Source organism: Diachasmimorpha longicaudata, chromosome 5, assembly GCF_034640455.1.
Source record: "Diachasmimorpha longicaudata isolate KC_UGA_2023 chromosome 5, iyDiaLong2, whole genome shotgun sequence".
Taxonomy (NCBI): Eukaryota; Metazoa; Arthropoda; class Insecta; order Hymenoptera; family Braconidae; genus Diachasmimorpha; species Diachasmimorpha longicaudata.
In genome coordinates this window covers 4,252,122-4,272,457 of record NC_087229.1, presented here as the reverse complement: position 1 = coordinate 4,272,457, position 20,336 = coordinate 4,252,122, and the positions used below count along the sequence as shown (strand labels likewise).

General features: G+C 39.7%; 2 protein-coding genes across 3 annotated transcripts; both read left to right on the top strand.

Annotated features, from left to right (window-relative positions):
* The first annotated feature begins 8,817 nt into the window (after window positions 1-8,817).
* On the top strand, window positions 8,818-12,676 carry LOC135162363 (homeobox protein Nkx-2.3-like). Its single transcript, XM_064120734.1, has 3 exons — window positions 8,818-9,973; window positions 10,064-10,152; window positions 10,277-12,676. Exons 1-3 carry the CDS (start codon window positions 9,697-9,699, stop codon window positions 10,988-10,990), a joined length of 1,080 nt encoding a protein of 359 aa, XP_063976804.1. The 5' UTR covers window positions 8,818-9,696; the 3' UTR covers window positions 10,991-12,676.
* A 2,152-nt stretch (window positions 12,677-14,828) lies between these two features.
* Window positions 14,829-18,551, top strand: LOC135162013 (homeobox protein bagpipe-like). Of its 2 annotated transcripts, none has more exons than XM_064120059.1 (3): window positions 14,829-16,203; window positions 17,598-17,814; window positions 17,905-18,551. In XM_064120059.1, exons 1-3 carry the CDS (start codon window positions 15,732-15,734, stop codon window positions 18,242-18,244), a joined length of 1,029 nt encoding a protein of 342 aa, XP_063976129.1. In that variant the 5' UTR covers window positions 14,829-15,731; the 3' UTR covers window positions 18,245-18,551. The 2 variants fall into 2 exon arrangements, with proteins under 2 accessions (XP_063976129.1, XP_063976127.1); XM_064120057.1 differs by having other exon boundaries at window positions 17,598-17,818; window positions 17,909-18,551.
* Window positions 18,552-20,336: the final 1,785 nt, after the last annotated feature.

The window sequence follows — 20,336 nt, the reverse complement described above, 5'->3', positions numbered from 1 at the left end:
AACCACCGAGGGATACAAAAAAAAAAAAGTGAGATGGAAGGTAACGTATATAGCGTGATGCTTTTGCTGGGAGAGCACCTCTTACTCCCGTCTACCCAAAGTGTATTTACGAGTAACGCTCTGACTCTTCCAGGGCCTAGTTCGATTCAACGAAGAGAGAGAGGGAGAGAGAGAGAGAGAGAGGATCGGTGTGTTGGTGCATTTGAATTTGAGAGATAAAATGAAAAGAGGTGGACGTGCAAGATACAACCGAGGACCAATGGGACTTTATAAAAGGGGACAGAGAATAAACAAAGCATTCGGCTGGAGGTGGAGGTGGATGTATGGATAATGCCTGGAAACATTCGACGTTTGCCTCTTTACTTTGGTTTATACCGAGATGCCAGGCGACTACTTCGTGAGGATTCTATCGCTTCTGAGAGGCTGAAGACATTTAACCATTCATGGTTGAAATAATAGTAATTTTGAGATATATTTGGGACCAGGTTGTGGATGAAAATTTAAAAATCTGCTCATGAAAATGAGTAATGAAGAGCGCCAGAATATTTTAATCAACTGCAGGGAAAAAGTGAACTGACCACAATCTGGTGAAACCTGAATGGAAGGATAATTATTATCATAATGATAATAATGGAGTGTAACTTGGGCCCCGATCTCGGCAATTTAAGATACTTTGGTTTATTAATTTAGCACTGGAGATTGGAAATGTGAAACATAAGAAGGGTCGCGGTAAATTTGAGCTGGCATTTTTTAAAGGTGGGTTTGTCAACGGTGATTGAGGGATTAAATGATTTTTTTTGGTGGATCTGCGGAACATCGGGATGCGCCGGTTCTACTCTTTGACGTGAATGACTGGACTCTAATCCCCCCGAGATAGACAAACAAATGACAATGGCCGATTGCTATCTCATCGTATCGTGAATTCATCATTTATATCTATAATATCTATTGGTGGGTTTGTTTCCCTTCACTTCTGTACACTCATTCAAAGCTTGCAGGTGGCTCTAATGACGTTACACCCTAATGAGCGATACGGGCACGCTAATTGGCAGTAAGCCGAGCGTATATCGCGATCATACTCCCCCCTTTTGTAATGTATGTGATGTACTATTTTATGTCATTTGACAATTGAATTGATGAAAAATATGAGGAGATGGGCTACCTGATGGCTTTATGTTCCCAGGGTCGACTTACAGATCCACCGAAAAATTCTTTATCCCGATACAGAGGTAAATTATTTTAATGATGACAAACGATGGGACTTGTACCATGCGTGTCTATCCGAAAAATCATGTCTGGAGAGGAAAATATATTTAATTTTCTCGCCCCGCCCTCCGACTGATCGACCGAAAATGAAAATACAAATTAGGTGGTTCTTCAGGGCTTTGAGTAAACTCGCTCGCTTTTTGAGAGAGTCACTCAAATAAAAAAAAGGTTCGAGTTAAAAAACGATTTTTCTTACCGTGATCGAGCCCGGTCCGCCTCTGGTCGACCTGTCGATAGCTCTGCGGTATTCTCAGGATATTTTTCCCTCCCCCTCAATGCGACTGATCACCTGGAAAATTTAGGTTTTTATTCTTACTCAACTCCCACGTTGACAAGTGTTCGGGATATGATTCCATCAACTTCACGGGGAAAATATTCTCTTTGATATAGTTTACTCTACAGTGAGAGAAATGATCAGTGGAAATTACGGAACTCGAGTTCCTTCATCGATTACGGACGTGATTAGGAGAATTTAAATGGCAATATCGCAATTTTTTGCGGAAAATTGAAATAAAAATGACGAAACGTTCCAGAAAAAAATTATGAGGGTTCCATAAAGTTGTGGAAAATTACGAAAACATACGGAAATTTTCTATGCAATTTTCTCTCCGTGTATTGTTTACCGGAGTCATCCTGCCCCTGCAATGAATCATTTCTGATTAGCGACAAATGCGAATGCAATTCTAGTGACGAAAGCCACGAGATATAATAATTGATAATGCATGTACTCTTGTATGACAGGCGAACTCGAAGAGTTCATGGTGGCGGGGGGGGGGGGGGGGTATATACGTGGCCACAAATAGGTGAGATACTCGACGATAAAGTGACCAGCCGACAAAGGCCCCGTATAAACACCAATGTATTCGGCTTTATTTTATTCCCATGGTACCTCGAGTCTGTATCTCACTTTCCTGTGTCAAAGTACTTGGCACTGAAAATACACCCCATTATTGCACTGTTTCTCACTCGAGATGTTTTCGATAATTTCAACATAACTCAAATTTTTATTTACCCCGTTTAATTCGAATTAATTCGTGAATACTCCACTGGCCGATGGTAGCGATTGCACGAATCGCCCGAACAGGTTTCTCGTTTCCGGAACACTCATTAGGCGTCTGCAGGTACTAATTACACTGCGGAGTCTGAAGATTTCGGGCGTGTCGTGCCGGCCAATTAATTATCCAACGAACACAACTACAAACGAGTGGAGGAAAAAGAGGCGATCGCCTACGACACATATACTCTTGTTAGTTTTTTTTTTATTTCCAAGTTTTACCTGAAAGTGAAACAACAGAGAGAACGTAACGTCTTTTTACCAGTTGTTATGGGCGCCTGAAGAAGGTCAATACATTCTCTACAATTTAAATAAGTCGAAGGGGAGATATGTTCGAGCCGAACGCGCACGGGCCGAAAAGACATTCGTATCAATTATGGTTGGGCGAGGTGTATTTTCTTTTTTTTTTGTTTTTTTTTTCAACTCTCGATGTGGCTTTTTTGGTTTTATTAATTTCTTCTCTGTAAGATGGTCAGGAACGTTGAATGGTGGAGACAGAACCGCGCCTCTCAAAGGAACAACTTGGCCCACTATATATTACACAGCGGGAGGTCACTCCAGAGCTCTAGCCGCGTATATACCAAGATTATAATACTTTGTGTCTCACTCCTATCTTTCTTTTCCACCAATACACTTGTTCGATGAATAAATCATTTCAATTTGACAATTTACGTCTTTATTTTATTCTTACAAATTAAATCAATTTTGTGATGAAAGCCGGTGATTTATTTACGACATATTCTTGGAAATTCAATCTCATTTTATTAGATTTTCTACTAACGATCCTCGTCAGATGCCACACCAAATGAAGATCTCACGAAATTAAATTTATCCCGATCTTGGAACTCATGTTTTATTAATTTTATTTGAATTCTGGGATTTTTCTTGTGCCGTTGTCTCATTCCGTTTCACACCGTGACGCCGCACTCTTTTCGGTTGTATTACCTATTGAAGTTTTTTGTTTCTTCTGCAAGTCCTGCGTGTCCAAGCAACTAGTGGATAAGAGTGAGTGGCTTCGGGCAATTTTCGGCCGCGTTACGCCAGATTATTGAGCGTGTCCGTGAACCGACGTTCGGGAATAATGAGACACAATTCGTTGCGCTGACAGGATGCACCGTCGATTTTCTCCACAAGTCCTCGTCGGGACTGTTAATGTACCATCTCCCTCCCCTTCACTCGTCATTCTTTCACACTCATCTAATGCGCCTTGAAATCTTCATCAGCCGGCTATCAACGAGCTTGTAACATATTATTTCAATGCGGAGAGAGAAATTTTTTTAAACCCGCGAGGTGGAAATAAAATTGTACGAATTAATACGTTAATTCTACGATTTATTTCGTAAAATTAAAAGACTGCAATTGTTCATCGTAAAGAATATTATTATTAAAAATTCAAGTGCATCTGTTGCTGAAATTTCTGAAAAATTATGACTGTTGGGGGCGTAAGAGGGGATGAGGTCTCGGGAAAGGTTCCATCTCCGGAAAAAATGACGTGGCAATTTTTCACTCCACACGAGGTTGCACCTGAGAATCTGCCGAACGTTCCAGATTTCTTCTCTTTCACTCGACTGAAAATTTCCGAAGAAACGGTATTTTTGATAAAATTAATTCAATTTTTAGTGAATCTTTCTCTCCGTATATTTGAGGGGTGGATAACTACGATTAATGATAAAATGAAAATATACGATTGTGAACTCTCGGTACTGGGGTTATCCACAATGATGGCTACCACCCAGCCGAGTTATTGAACGGATCCGAGGGGGCGAAAAAAAAAAGAATGAAAAAAGAAAAAAAAACAGTGGAGAAGGGTCAACTGAGATAAGACGGGCGAACGAGCCGTCAGCGATAAGCAATTTGTAGCAAAAAAAAATAATGAAAAAACTGAGACAAACAGATACAGTGGAAATTATGGAACTGATTACTATAGTAGATGAAACGGTTGTGAGTAATTTGGCTTTTGATATTGGGCCACTAATCTTGGGTAATTCACATGAATGCTCTCTTACGACATGATAAGCCCATTATCACATTTACAAACGAGCCTCAAACTCAATTTCTAATCTCCGTATATTTTACCCCCTTTACCTCTTCCTCCCCTGACGTTTCCCGGATTCCGTTTGCGACTCGCATTTGCGTAATCTCGAATCACGGTTCGTATGTACGAAAGGGAACTCCTTGACAGGGTATTGCACCATTGTTGGGGCTCTGTACACATTTCAATTGGCTTGGGAGAATAGTACACGCGGCATTTGACGGGTTATTGTTGATTTTGGAATTTTTTTCTTCGTTTTACACAATTAACGAGGACCCCAATAAATGCAGATTGCGATTATCGTGAATCGGAAAATAAGAAATACTTTCGACGGCCTCTGATAATTAATAATCGTTGAAAAATGTTCAATGCGACTGTTATTATAATGCCATTAATCGTCAAGAAAATAGATAAATTCCTTCTAATATTCTCCATTACCTTTTGGCATTTATCGATTAATAATTTTTAATACTGGACGAAAAATTGTGCCCCTTAAGAAAATAATCACATGATTTCTAATATCCGTTTGTACTATCAGACGAAAATCTTTCGGAATTTATCTCTCCAGGTCAGTCACGACCAGGTGAAGCTAATGCAATTCCAGGCATGAGAATTATTCAATAAATGACCTCGCAGAACGATTCATTATCATTCATCAAATTTGGAGTTATTTCATTAAAAAAATCTCAAATCCAGAAAATTTGGAATTTCTCGCAGTTGTTTGTCAAGGCCACATGCAGTACGATAATCAGTTCATTCATTATAACTGCAATGTCTGGAACTGACCTCAGACTACCTGAAAGCGCTCAAGACCCGAAGAAATATCTTCCAAAAACATATTTTCCTCTGTCAAGAATATCAATACCTGATTGCCTGTCTTTTTCAGTTCATAAATTAACGTCAATGCTTTTATCATCAATATCCATTGAAAGTTTTGTCAAAACTATCTTTATACAATTTTAAATTCACCAACTGTTCATTTTGCCCTCGAATCACCCTAAAAACAAATAAAAAAAACCATCTTCCGCAAATTATTGACAAAAATTTATTCATGTGGTATCGCTTAAGAGGGATAATGACCTGCAGAGACGCTAACAAATGAGTTCCTGGTAGAGACTATATTATCGAAGATGAGCTCGTAACAATATTGAGGAGTCATGACAAATTGGACCACCCTGGGCCTCTACCCCCTCTGGTGCAAACCTAAATAATAATCAAAAAAAAAGATGCATGTGGATAGAAATGAACATCTAAGGTTTAAGAGATAAAAAGTCCAGAGCTGTTGCTACTACGCTCCCCAGACAGATCTTATGGAGATAATGATGATGGCAATGCGAGACATGGGTTAAAGAACTCTCAGCCGGGTCGGCTTGCTTTTGAATTTTTCTATCTCAATGATCTGGGCTCGATGGGATCGATATTATTAGGCTCCCGATGATTGGCAAGAAATTTCTTCAGGAGAGTAATGAGCTGCCACAATGTTTGTGGGCTTTATTGTCCTGTTTCGGCGGCTGTGGGAGGGGGGAGGAGGAGGAGGAGGAGCAAGTGTATTTCGAAGGAAGGGTAATAAAGAATAATGACTTATTAATTTGGGCGATTGCTGAAAAAATAAGAGTTTATTGAGTCAAATGGAAGTTTGAAGGCCCCTATGAGTCCCATCATTCGAACTAATGACTGAACGTGTGTGGTCCCACACTCGTGTTTTATCCAACCTTTTTATTTAACGGGGCTGGCATTGATTCATTAGAAATGAGTTGAGTGAATTACTGGCGCCATCTGTTGTTGGGTGAGTAAAAAAATTGTAAGGAATTTCGGTTGTATTTTTTCAGGGTCTGGTGAAATATCGACGCTCGATAATGTTGGTAGGCGACATGTGGCGTGAGTTCCTTGGCTCCTGTCGGTGTTCTGGGAGGCCATCGGTAAGTCAGATATCGCAACGATTTTGTATCTATGCATGAAATAGATAACTTTTAATATTGAACGTTGAGCGCGGTGTCTAAATGACAGAAATATGCGGCGAAAATTAGTTTCGTTGATTAGAATAATTTATTCGTGATTTTTACTTGGATGGTCGGTGGAAAAATGAGGGGAATTTTTAGTGATCCGTTCTCTGCGTGTGCAGGGGATCAAAAATTAAAACGAATATTTGGTGGGGTTTTGTTTCATTTGAAGTTATAGTGTCAACAAGTGGAAATTTCATTAATTTACGTACATTGGACTGCGTTAATAGGCAGTTTCGTGAATTAAAGATAAATTTGGATTTAAAGAAGCGAAGGCATTCCACAATATGGGAGCATCCAATATTGTCACGATTTCCTGAAGTTGGCCAGACGTTTCTGGGAAATGTAATCGACCACTCTGGTCCAGTGCAGAGGGATGCGCACCGTCTAGACACCCAGATCCACGCAATTTCGAGACACCGGCGCGACACTCTGAAGTGTTGCAATGTACACCGCAGGAAACTTATTATTTATTTTTTAAGTGAGGCTGTCGTCAATGAAATTTGACAAATAAGAGGCATTAGCGCGTATCACTTCAAAGCAACGAAAAGCCCCGACAATGATTGGCGCGAAAATTCTAGTTGGAGTACCGGTAAAAATTACCATTCAGTTCGCTGCGGATAATACTAGGGCGGTTAAGGGGTAACGGAAGCTGCAAAAGTATGATTTTTCATTCATTTTATTCAATGAAAATGGATAAACCTGTGAGCAACAATTGAGGGTAGTAAAACCGAAAGCCGTTTACTCTTTTTTTTTAAATTTATGCACAAAATAAATTTTCTGCAATTTTTTTCGGATAAACGTAAATTAAAAGTTGATAGCCCTCTATGATATTGTTATAAATTATTTGTGATCGCTTCTGTTACCCGTTAAGGTAGAATTTTCGATTTTTCATGGACGTTTTGGCCAAATCGCTGCAACTTTCCGCAAAGTTCAAATGACTGACGAAAAAATGGAAATCTATTTCGTGGGATGAAATAGATTTCGTCCATTTTCAATAATTTTATTTTCGCTTCCTTGAGAAGAGATAATAACCAATTGATTATTTATGACATTGAGACAAGCGTCTCTAAAAAAAGAAAGAGAAAAAGACCAGAAGTGCCTGAATTTCCCAACGGGCGGCATCTGACCCCCCATGAGGGCACGCAACCTACACCACAAACCAGACGTAATAGGGATTTCCTACAAAGGCGCGTGTAAAGACGAGAGGAAAAGCACAGTTTCGGGGAGCGATGGCAATACAAAGGGCCCTTTGTGCCTCAACATGGAGGCGCCGTGGAACTGGACACCAGATTGCGCTCTTCCCTGTTCTTCACTCGTGTGGATATTTTTTTAATTATTCTCGATTTAGACGTGACGCAATTGCAACGAGACGTATAATCACTGCTATTGACAAATTGTCAGTCCATTTATATCTCTTCATTCTGCATTCATTAAAATGGGGGCTTAAAATTGCACGGAGAAACTGAAATTACCTTATTAATTGATTTAATTATTTAGAAATCGAAAACAGTCAGTGATTTAGTTTTCTGATAATTTTTATTGAAATTTTCTCTGCGCATGTTGTGTCCGATTTATTTGAAGTCGGCGAGGCGTCTCAGTGTCAAGTGGATAACGTCTCCATTTTTTTTTTCAATCGCTGAATATGTTTGGATTCTACCGCCAAAAAATTTCTCCACAAGCGATGACAATTCTGTCAGACAGTCTCGTGTCTTTCCCACAGTTAAAAAGGCGCCCGATAACTCCTGGCGCCGTGCACTGGTTCTGCATCCCGGGTCTGTTGATGCAAGAAAGGAAAAAAATACGGGACACACCAGGACGACCACACACAAGTAAATGATATATTTATTCAATAAATATTTGCGTTGGTCATTCAGCCCCGGAGGTACTGATCGAAGTGGGTATTAATAATTACCCGGTTTATTAAATTTCAAGTGCTCTCGGCGGAGAGTACCATCAATCGTATAAAATCTCAATAAAATTTTTAACGAAATAAATTGGAAACCTTCGTACGAACTCTCAAGAGTTTCGGGCGCCCGAATGCGCGTCTGGATTATGTTATATAGGCGAGTAAAAATAAGAAGAAATTGAGACGCGCGAGGCGGGGATTGTGAGAAAATTAATTACCGTTTTTTCATGAGATAGAAATGAATTTTTTATTTGGATTTTCTGCACTCAGTCCAGCTGCGCTAGTCGTCATCGTTTTTAGCGATTTTGGACGCCAACGGCTGCCATCGGGATTGAATATTATTCCATCTCTTCGCCAAGAACTGCACTGGGATGAATAATCAGTCAAAATTAGACAACAAATTCTAGAGCTTGCATGCAGCGTTTTATTCATCTCAAATGAGATTCTCTTCATATTACCGAATAATCATTTGTTAACGCCATCTATTCCCATTACCAACAACCAATCCTTTCCATCCGTGATAATTTATATTGACATGTTTTCTCCGCATGTGAAAATTCACGTGCGGTCAATTTTATAAATACCTCCCTGTATCCATCACATCCATTAATTTTCAACCGCGAAAAATAAACCAAACTTTATCGCGAAATATTCATTGCCCTGAGACCCGGCGATCCGCGTGATTGGTGGAGATGGTAAATAAAGGCGGTGCCGCGAACGTCTCCGCCCAACAGAATTACAAAGTGTGGCTGGTGGATAAAAAAAATATGTCAGTCACAAATTCAAAATTCTAATGAGCTGTAAGGGGGAAAAATCGATATTTATAATAATAAGTATACTCTCGCGAGAGAGCTGCCTAAATTGCCTTCCCCCTCTACAGGTTAGAATTGACGAGTATCGGTTGATACTAAACGTGAGACAGTCCGGCGTGAGCCATCAAATTGTACTGACCAAAATAAATCTATTAAACGACATCTTAATAAGACACTAGAGTGATTAATAATTAAATCCTGACAAATCCTATCACTCTTACAGAGCATTATCTATTTTTTTTTTTATTGAATATTCGAAAGTTCTTTTCGAAGGGTTCTAAATTTTTCGAGGGTGGGGGTTGTATCTGTTAAAAATCTTGCTCACACAGACAACAGCGCACTTATACACATTCACAGACGGCACTGACGATCCGCACTTGACTCCAATGCCAGACCAAGTCACATTTGACGTTTGCCCTCTGGCCTGACCACTCACCCATAAACCACCCTCGAACCATCATCGTGTTTATACTTTCTCCGGTCCTCCCTGTGAACGTTAACTAAGTAGGCAGTGATCTCACTGAGTGATAAACATCCCTCTGAGAGTGCTTCGTAAAGAGTTTAGTGGTAGCTGATTGTGGAAAGAATAAAAATAATTTTAAAATCTCAGAAATGTTTTGAAAATGTTGCCGTCATCGATATCGTTCAGTGTTCGCGATATTTTAAACGATAGTCAAACGGTCGATAGTATGGAGTGTTACGGAGGTCATCAACAGGTACCACAGACCTTTCACCTCTCCCACGATTATTACGGATATAACGCGGTGCAGGACAGTCATTGGGACATTGACAAGTACAAGGAACAGACCCAAATCGGCCAGATGGGGTACCACAATTACGCAAATCCTCATCAGGTACATTCCTCACCCCCGTTTGAAGGGAATTCTGTCACAGAAGAAGGTAATTTACATTTTTATCAATGACTGTAATTAAAATTCATCGTTTTATCCCGTATTTTAGTTATTAATTTGTGGTTATTACCTGTCTCAGGAAATATCGTTACGTCGAGTAAAACAGAGCTGAGAAAAAATCAATCGGGGAAAAGAACGAAACGAAAACCGCGAGTGCTCTTCTCTCAGGTGAGAATTACACTAAACAAACAAATGCTTTGATTTAACACACCAGAAATTATTCCTATTCTTATCATTTTGTTTCGTAGCAATTTTTGTATTTTTGTTTCCTAATTATTTTCAATTTTCTCAGGCTCAAGTATACGAACTTGAACAACGATTCAAACAGCAACGTTACCTATCCGCTCCCGAACGTGAAGTGCTGGCGTCAGGTCTAAAACTCACCAGTACCCAAGTGAAAATTTGGTTTCAAAATCGTCGATACAAAAATAAACGTGCCAAAATCGAAGATGCAGAGAAGCTGCAGTCCCAGTCCCTGAAGACTCAGCAAATTAAAAAAATTCCCGTACCCATTCTGATAAAGGATGGAAAACCAAGTGCGAGAGATACCTGCGGTGGAAATTACTGGAGTGGATTCAGGCCCGACATAAATCTCCAAGTGATGCCGAGTGAATTTGGTGGTGATCTCCGTTTGAGTCCGGAGTATCGGGGGCCCGAGATAAGATTGGAGCCGGTGAATACAGGAAGTGAATTCCGAGACAATACAAACCTGCCGCAGGACTCACAGAGACTACTCACCACTGACTACCGGCCGAGCTTTGAAACTGCAATGAGGCCCGTTAAAACCGAATACAAGGCCCCCAATGACATTTCTCCATTCGTCGATCTGAGAACAACTCCGGATGACAAATCTAGTGTTTTGAATGACACTAGACCAATCGCTGACGCATCCGCCAACGATTTTAGCTTCTCAAATTATGTCAACCCGACGCAGAATTATCAGATGCCGTACGCTAATTACATAGAGCCGATACCGATGGAGCAGAATCTTCAGAGACTCTGGTAGCAGTTTGACGAAGTGATAAGAGTTAAATTAAGATGATCATGATTGGAATTCAATCGCGTTCGTTACTCTCGCCATTGACAAATTTAGATATTTCTGGGAATTGGTGATTCGTTGATAGAGAAATTGAAATTATTTATAGGGATATTCTGACAGGTTGAGCCAAGCCACCGGTGCTTTTAGGGTTATCGCAAGAGCATGACGGGTCATCTGGCAGTCAAGTGGCTGTGCGTAAATGGTAAGCGTCGTTGATCCCTCGTTTCACTGTGGGACTTACGACCATGTTCTATATGACGCTACTGATGCTATTACGAGCCATGGGAACATGCTGATAAAAATGTCATGCGTAATTCGTTTATTTATCCTTCATCACAAGCCTCTGGTGAGACTTTCAGAACCGGGGATACACCTGTCCTCCAAATTCTATTGGAGACGAGGATGAAATGTTAAAAAAGTTTTTGAAAAAATTATCACACGTGTGGGAAGTTATTTCTAACAGAGTATTGCACAACTGTTGTACTTTTTCATTCCTGTACAGATTTGCAGATTTTCAGATCAATGGCAGAATCCAATCAGCACGAGGGATAAAAAAAATTGAAATTTTTCATAAATATTCACGTGAAATATTATATTACATGAAAAATATGATAAGTCAATGATTTGTGATAAGAACGTTCATTCTCGATTGGCCGAATTTCACGTTTTATAAATAATGACGAAACGTAAAAAATTTACATTTTCTCGCGTCGTCCAATCTATAATTTACCAGAATAATAACAAATAACGTGAATTTTAGCTGAAAGCTGACGAACATCCTTTAATTCCACAAATGTGTGGCGAGTGTATTCGAAAATGACAATTTTTTTTAACCATGTGGGGATACGTACTTAGTTGTAGACATATTTACTCCGGGGCTACAATTTTTACGAGAAATGACGTTTAAGTGTATCTACAATAATTGTTTAGTGATATTCTAGTTCGTAAGAAATTTTAACGTGTCCAAAGATATCGCAAAGATTAACTGAATGTAATTGATTCATTTTAAGGTTTTTTTATCGACAATTGTTTTTAATGGTCTCATAAGTATTGTGTGATACGATGAATAAAAAATGTTATCAATCTAACTCAGTCTACTGTTAATGCGAAGCGTCTGAAGGGAAAATATTGACTCTGAGTATGGGCTTTGAAAATGCTTAAAAGCCTATTATGTGAAAAAATTAGAATGATTATGGGTGTTCATGTATTTTTGTCCAATAGAGGCCCCCGATGTCGCATTATTCGTGTCATCCATCACTTCAAGCTCAACATTGATATAGGATATGTGATGAACGCGAGGGACAAACAATGGCTGGGGCTTCAAATTTCCAATTGATGTGTTTGTTACTGTTACATAATAATTTGGTTACTAATTTCACATTCCGCGGAGATTCAACAATAGACTCATCTTCAGTGACTGTCTATTGACCCTTAATTTACGATTTTTTTCAGCTTCTCAAGCATAACATTTCGCCCTTCTTTTTCTGAAATGTTTAGTTAAATTTCTTGCCTATAGTTATTAACAATTTTCAGACCCTACCAATTTGACAAAATGTCGCGAACTTTCTGCTGGAAATTCATTAAAATACTCGGAAAAACGAACACTATTGTAATGGTTCTTAACGATTTTTTATACTTTCTCTAGTGAAAAACGATTTTCTTATCGACGGTAGAAATCAACTTGTGGAAAATTGCGCGAAAAACATATAATTTTCATGATTGTGAACTGCAGTCGATCATGAAGGAAATACTAGATACAGACCCCTGGTCGGGCGCGACCACGTTTGCTAACGGTTCTACCCAGGGCCAGCAGTCGAAAATACAGGGACTGCGTCATGTAAATGATAAGTAAATCAAACCGTAACATAAATCTCAAACCTATCACGTCATCGAACGAACAAATGTTTCAGTCGTATTTATTTATGAACAATCTCTTCCTGTTTGGTGTGTCTCACATCTCTAGCGATATCAATCGGCCCAATCGCGCAATTGAAATTTTCGCCGCTATAATCTGTTGTACCCATTCTCTGATTTACACGAGCATATTCACCTCAATACCTCTGTCCTGTTCTACTTCCATAAACCATATTAGAAACAGTGTTTCGAAGAAGATAGACGGACGATGAAGTGAATGAGTGTAACGTCAGTGGATGATGGTTAGTTGGCGGTGGCAAATGCCTTTACCAGTTACACTCAAGCACTAATATTACATCTCCGGACTGACAGACGTGCGGACTTTAAAACCCAAAGCTAACAAACAGTTAGCAGTCATCCGGTCTTCTTGCTTTCATAATCTTCTCCTTGTGTATGAACACGTTTAAATGTTCAATTTTACGAATTTGATTTATTGCCGGGGAATTCGTTCCAATGAGATATTGCACTATCAGCGAAAATATTCTGCCCCAATGTGGGGAGAGAAATATCCACTAAAAACAATGTACCACATTTCGAAGAGTCATTTTTATCTCCAGTGTCTTATCTTCAATTATTTCGCTTAATTGTTTTTCATCCTAAATTTTTCCTAGTGATTCATCCAATTTTTGGTCAGACCAACGCGTTTTTTATTGAATATCTCTCTCCGTGTATTCGTTCCTGTCCTCTTCCTTGTCAACTTTCATCTAATAAATTTAAATCAATTGGTGGTTAGAAAAAAAATCGAGAAATGAGTCACTCAATGCGCGAGGAGAATCCTCTGCTTCCCATAGATGAGGGACAGGGAAGAAGAGCATTTTGAACATCGGGGGTAGTTGGAATAAGGTATAATTTTCCGCGCCAATTAAGGTCTTTAAGAATTGCGACCAATTGAGCAGGAGGGTCCAGAGCCTTAACGTTTGGAGTAGAAATAAAGTTGTACCGGCATCGTGTGCCCACCCTATAATCTATCATCGATTGGATCCGAGTGAAGGGAGAGAGAGAGAGAGAGAGATAGAGACAGAGATAAAAGTCTCCATTAGTCGTCATAAGTAGCGCGAAACCTTTTCGCCGAAATAAATACATCGGAAGATTTCGGGTCATTTGTCGGTCGACTTTTACACATTTTATTAATACCAAATTCATTCTTGAATCGATAATGTATCTGGTACGAGAGTTGCCGTACGATTCCCATCATCGTAACAAGTGAGGCGTAGTGTGCGCTTCTGTGGTTCACACTTAATTAAACCTACATAGGAAACTCGGGTGTTCGCACGTGGCAATACAATACCATCGAGTCTTTAGCGTCAATTGTTATGTAAAGTAACACCCCTGGTTGGTGTTACGCGGTCCAACAGTGATCTGTCAAACGTCGGATAGTACTGTAACTGCAGAAGTAGTTTTACCAACCAGGGAAAAGTCGAGTGCCGTCGTGCAACTTTACAAAATCGTTAGCTCCGATTCAACCAAGTTGAGACGTGTCTTTTCGAATTTATCGGAGAAAACTTTTTGAAAGGAAGCGATTTTACTGACGTAAATAGCTACTTTCCAGTCTCTAGTCGTAAATTATTTTTAGATTTTTACCTTTTATTTTTATTTACCAAATAATCTTAAATCCATTAATGTCCCGGTAAAAATACATAACTCGAGATAATTCCATAGGTTTTCCAAATTTATACAGAACTTATACGACGCAAATATGTCATATATATTGTCATGATTTGATTTCTTAATGCTAAACAAGTGTCGTTCCCATTCTTATTATATGGCATATTCATCTTCGACCTCCGCCCCTTCCAACTAGTTCAACAATTTCGATACATTCCCTGCCAAAGGGTCCTCATTCCCAAGAAGGTTTGGATTTCCTCAATTAAAATAAATAATCACTCAAAATCCTAGATAAATAGGGCCCCTCTGAAAAGCATTTGAAATACAATTTTTCCCTGCGACTGGTGCGTTCTCCAATATTAATTAAAAAAAAAAACTTCCAAGACGTCTTCTCTCTTTTCAATAATTCGCCTGTTGAGAGCCCTCGCTAAAAGTAGTACAGTTAGTATAATGTCGGGACAGCGGCTGAATCACCACTACAATAACCACGAAAAGCTCCTCGCAGCGAAGGTGCTCTGGATTGGCTGTTGGTGGAAAGACGAGTGCGCGAACGACTGACGGGATTGGCCGTGGGGCGAGGCATCGGTGATCGGAGTGAGATAGTATTAGAGTGTACATGAGTCTTACGTAGGGTGTGATAAGCGCGGAATGACGAGGGAAAGCCCCACCTACGCGATAACGCGAGGATTTGCTTCACCAGTGAAGTAGATAGAGAAAGGAATAGTCAGCCAAGAGGCTTTATTACTACATCGCATGAACGAGTCAAGCCAGGAACAACCGCGAAACTCGTTAGCTGTGACATCCGGCTTGGCTTCTTGTGCCTCCCGTCGCGGGTATCGCGAAGGAGCGAGAGGGACGGAGGGAGTTGTAGCTTTTTTTTTTAGGGAAAGACGTGGTGGTGGAACTCGAGTGGCGCACTAATTCGAAAAATAAGTCCCCACGCACTTGACTGAAGCACACTCCGTCGAAAGGGTGCGAGCGGACATCAGTAGCCCTTTACTGGTGACTGTTTCGGTGGTTTAAAGTGAAAAAACGTGATTGCAAGTGCTGTTGTGTCTGGGAAATTCGAATGGATTTTCAAGTCTGTGATTCAGGGACGACCGTAATTGGTTGACGGAGACGGACTTGTTTTTTTTTTGTTTTTTTTCTTTCCTTCAAACTATTTGGATTGATTGGAATCGGGGTGGGAATGGCGACGGTAACCAAGAGGAGTCCCCCGAGTTCACCAAAGCCGTCATTAGTCGGACAACCAACACCTTTCAGCATCGAGGACATCCTCAGTCGTTCGAAAACACAGGGGGAATCGACTGACATCCGTCGCTCGATGCCCGAAGAATTTCCGGATAACTCACTTCATGGACACAATTCGGATTTTCCAGTGTACGACAGGAGTCCTTGCAGCTCGATGGACAATGAGCTGAGATTATCTAGTCGTGCGGTAAACAGGAAGGCACCGGGATCGCCTGATTGTCAAGCGAGTGTTGTACGGGAGTTGGATTTTTTACGGAGAAATCTCGCACAGGCGAATCTGTCCAATTTTGGGAATCTTCCACGGGGTAGTTTTGATAATTTCGAGCGACTGGGGATTACGTACAGGAAGAAGGAAGCTACGAATCGGCAGCAGGATGAGGCGCTGGATATGAGCAAGAGTAAATATCTAGGTGAGCATTTTTATTTTATTTAATTAAAGGAGACTGGCATTTTAAATTTTGTAGTGAAGTGATAAAGTGAGGGGAGGTAATTCATTTGCAGCCGTAGTTTTTGATGAATATTTCCGAATGTAGACGCAACGGAAAAATTTTCGTCAAAACTTTTTTATAGAACTTATTTATGATTATTATGAAAATTCTCCCATCTCAGTAATTTTTTATTGCAATATTCATCTGAAAACAAGGTCGAAGATAAGTTGACTTATGTCGTTCTAGCACCTCACTATCACGATAGTTTCTAATTAGTTTCTTTAGTTAGAAATATTAGAAAACTCTTTCTACACGAAGAGTAAATATGGAAGAAAAATTCCGATGGTACCACAGGAGAATTGCCTTCAACATAAATTTTTACTGTATTTCAGTGAAAATTTTCGAGAAAACCTCAGAAATTTTACTAGAAATTCCACCAAATTTGACGGTAACATCATTCCATAAATTGCAATTTTTTTCAGTACTCGTATTAAAATTTTTTTAGAAAATTCCTGTTTGAGTAAATCTAGCCCATTTGCATTCCCAATCAAAAATGTTGAATTTGCCACAGAAATTAAAGATAAAAATTTTTAACAGTGTGCGTATCCACTTGTCAGTCGAGAGTTTGAAAACTTTTAACCCGAATATCCGGGGCACGAAAAAAGATAACGTAATTGAATATAATTTTAGTAGCATAAGTGGCCACTCGACAGGGCAGACGTCACGAGTGGCCTAGGGGGAGCTCTCATACACTCAACTTCTTGCACTTGTCCGTTTTGCCGTCAATGTCTGCTATCCAAACTTCCCTCATCCTCCCTTTGAAATGCTTTATAGCCCTGGTATCATGATCTTCACCACTCTATCTGACTTCCGTTCGTGGTAGCTTTATGATCAGCCCTTGGAAGAGAGATTGAGTTACACATTTTCACTGGCTCTTCCATCATTAAACACATCAGCTCCCCCATTGTTTGACACTCATGACCTTTCAGACACGAATTTCACGTGATTTAATCGTCGAGTTGTAAATATTTGAGACGCTTCGATTACTCGATTAATCGAGGCACTTGTTAACATGCAAAATAGAAAGAGTATGTACACTGATTTTCGCGAGACTAAACAGTCTGTGGGGAGCCGAAGACGTGGAAATTATATACCTGACTTTGGTTAAGTAAAGAGGAATTGGCTGAGGAGTACGGTGAAGTAAACAAATGCACACGTGTGGCTGCACCAGCAAACGAGACATCAAAAGCTTATTTAACCGTCTTCTCATAATTCTAGGGGTCTTTTTCAATCCTTTGAAAATTCATTTCATTACAACATTTTAATTTTACTACTTCTGCATCTCAACTTGAGAAGAAATGGTGTTTTCATTCCAGATGATATTGAGGACGAGCTTTACGACTCTCAAAGCCACGGTCAGTCCCTTCAGAATCGAAAGAAGAGAAGTAGAGCTGCTTTTTCTCATGCACAGGTCTACGAATTGGAGAGACGATTCGCAGCGCAAAAGTATCTCTCTGGACCAGAAAGGGCTGACCTCGCGAGGGGGCTCAAGTTGACGGAGACACAAGTGAAAATTTGGTTTCAGAATCGAAGGTACCTTGTGAGAAATTTTTACATATGTAAATCATCGAGAAGATATCGATTTTTATTCGGAAATCAATACCCACTTGATGGTAATTGCAGGTACAAAACTAAAAGACGTCAACAGCAAGAATTAGGCGCCCTGGTGAACTCAAACACTGCGAGGAGGGTAGCTGTGAGGGTATTAGTTCACCCTGATGACCACCTGCGAGGATTGCCACCCCTTCGTGGCTCAAATCTCCAACTTCCGGGGCAAATAAACTGTCCACCTCAACTTCATCCATCCAATAAAGCTTTAAATACATTTCCTTACTATTGCCTTCCTTATCACCCTCTCCTCTGTCCACCCCTGCATTCACCTCACATACAAGTCCCGGGAATTCCAGAGTTGGAGCAGATTCCCCGCGAAACACAAATAACAAAAGTCAATCATGAAAAATAACTAGTTCCCCCGGAAAATTTTCGTAATTAATTGGGATTCGTTGACACAAATGAATGTAATGAGGGAGCAAATTGTCTCGATATTTCAACTACGCGATTTAGGTAATTATGTCGATAATTGTAGCCAAATTTCTCGTCAAAACGCACCAAAAATGAATGTCTGAATTTCAATCATTAATGAAAATGTTTATTCCCATAAAATTCAGGGATTCGTCTTTGCTGTGAAATTATTAAAAATTTCTTAGAATATATTTATTACAAATATTAATATGATGTTGCTTAGGTACACATGTGTATATTAGAGATGTAAATAAATGTATAAACAGTCATTTACTTTTGGCATTTTCACTCTGATTTACCTGACCCCTCCGGTGATGATGTTTATCCAGTGAATCCGGCGCGATCGCCCGCAACAAATCGCTTCGGATATGTCATTGACACGATAAAAACTCATGATTTATCGCGGCGAAATGGAAAAGCTCCCTGGTCGCTTCGTTGGAGTGTCAAATGTGACACACACGGCACTTCCATCCTCATTTTTTATCGTAGAAAAGGGTGTGTAAATGCGACAGAGGAGTGATTTTTTCACCATAAGTGTTTTAATAGTTCCATCTGGGTGGCCCCACCAGACATCGGATATGTTTATTCAGACGGGCCTTCGGGGACTGTCTTGATCCGTCGGCCTCGTGTCAGTAAAAACCACCACCATCAGTATATATGGCACTCATCCGCCCGTTAAACCAAGGAGTTACATTAACATTAAATCCTTTGAAGCGCGAAGAGAAATAAAGTAAAAATTAGGGAACAATTTGCTGAGTCCCCAACGATTTCAGCAGCATTCCCAAAATTTTGACCACTTATCTATCAAGCAATTCACGAATTTTTATCAACATATAAACAGATTGTCAGGTCGACTGAGTAATTTTTCAAAGATGTAAACTATAAAATTGCCAAAAAGGCAAATCGACGTTTTCTAATTCTGTCGGAATTTTTTTTCCACACGTGTGGCTAGATCTTTTTATCAACAATTATTCATGATTATTGTTCACGTTAGCAATGGGAAAAATAGAATATTACTGGGGAGAGTTAATTCAGATGGGGTCATATACTCGCTTCTGCAGTCCATTATCGTTTTGTTTATCGTCATTTCAAAACATTCCAGGGTCGTAACTGTACAGTTGAGCATACTGACGTGGTCTGTGGAGTCTCATTCATATATTATTGGCAGAGGATGAGACTCTTTCCTGTAATGACCTGTGGCTTCCTTTCCTTGACGTTATAGATTCTTTCGTGACAAACAATATATAATTTATTTTCCGAAAAATTCACCATCCGATTTTTCCAAATATCTTTATTTGATCTTGAATTCACTTCAATTTCTCAAAAGTGAAAATTCCATCGCAATTATTGCTTAATGCACAAAAAATTTTCACCAGTCAAATGAATAAATTGAATTATTCGTTAGAAATGTCTTCACAAGTCTTATATATCGAGCCTTATATACGTATATATAAGCTCTGAATTTCTGAAATTCCCCGAACAAGAGAGGCGAGCGATTTAACGCTCAATCAAGTGACGAAAGCTAATTTTCATTAGCTTTTAACTGGTGGAGCCCCGTCTAGATGAAGGGTAGTTCGTCTCACCCCCCGAGTTCGGCCCTCCACACTCTTTGTCACATTTCGCTTAATTTCCCTTAATACAGGATATTCTTATACCGCTGAGAACAGCACATACTGCACAGGCGAGTGCACCAAGGGAAATATTCAATAACAATTACGTGTCTTTTTTTAATTGTTGAGGAAAATATTTGCTCGGATATGAGCCTCTGTAAAGTCACGAATTAATGCCCGACACTTTTTTTTGCTCAACTATGAAAGGCCTAAGAATTTTATGTATTCTCCCACGAAATGGAGAGCATTCTGCACTGGATGAAATTTATTCCATGCGCATTTGTTGGAAAGTGTGCTTATATTCATGGAAAGCCGAGAGTTATTATCAATTTTTACGAGTCATTTCAAGGTGGGAGGAACTGGTGAACGACAGAATAAAAAATATAGATATATCGCATTGAATTTTTCCAACTACCGCGAATT

Excerpts from the sequence above, each read along its gene's own strand:
- LOC135162363 (XM_064120734.1), top strand. The coding sequence starts at position 9,697 with ATGTTGCCGTCATCGATATCGTTCAGTGTTCGCGATATTTTAAACGAT. Across the intron at positions 9,974-10,063 it reads GAATTCTGTCACAGAAGAAG|GAAATATCGTTACGTCGAGT; the intron begins GTAATTTACATT and ends TACCTGTCTCAG. Across the intron at positions 10,153-10,276 it reads CGCGAGTGCTCTTCTCTCAG|GCTCAAGTATACGAACTTGA; the intron begins GTGAGAATTACA and ends CAATTTTCTCAG.
- LOC135162013 (XM_064120059.1), top strand. The coding sequence starts at position 15,732 with ATGGCGACGGTAACCAAGAGGAGTCCCCCGAGTTCACCAAAGCCGTCA. Across the intron at positions 16,204-17,597 it reads GAGCAAGAGTAAATATCTAG|ATGATATTGAGGACGAGCTT; the intron begins GTGAGCATTTTT and ends TTTTCATTCCAG. Across the intron at positions 17,815-17,904 it reads ATTTGGTTTCAGAATCGAAG|GTACAAAACTAAAAGACGTC; the intron begins GTACCTTGTGAG and ends TGGTAATTGCAG.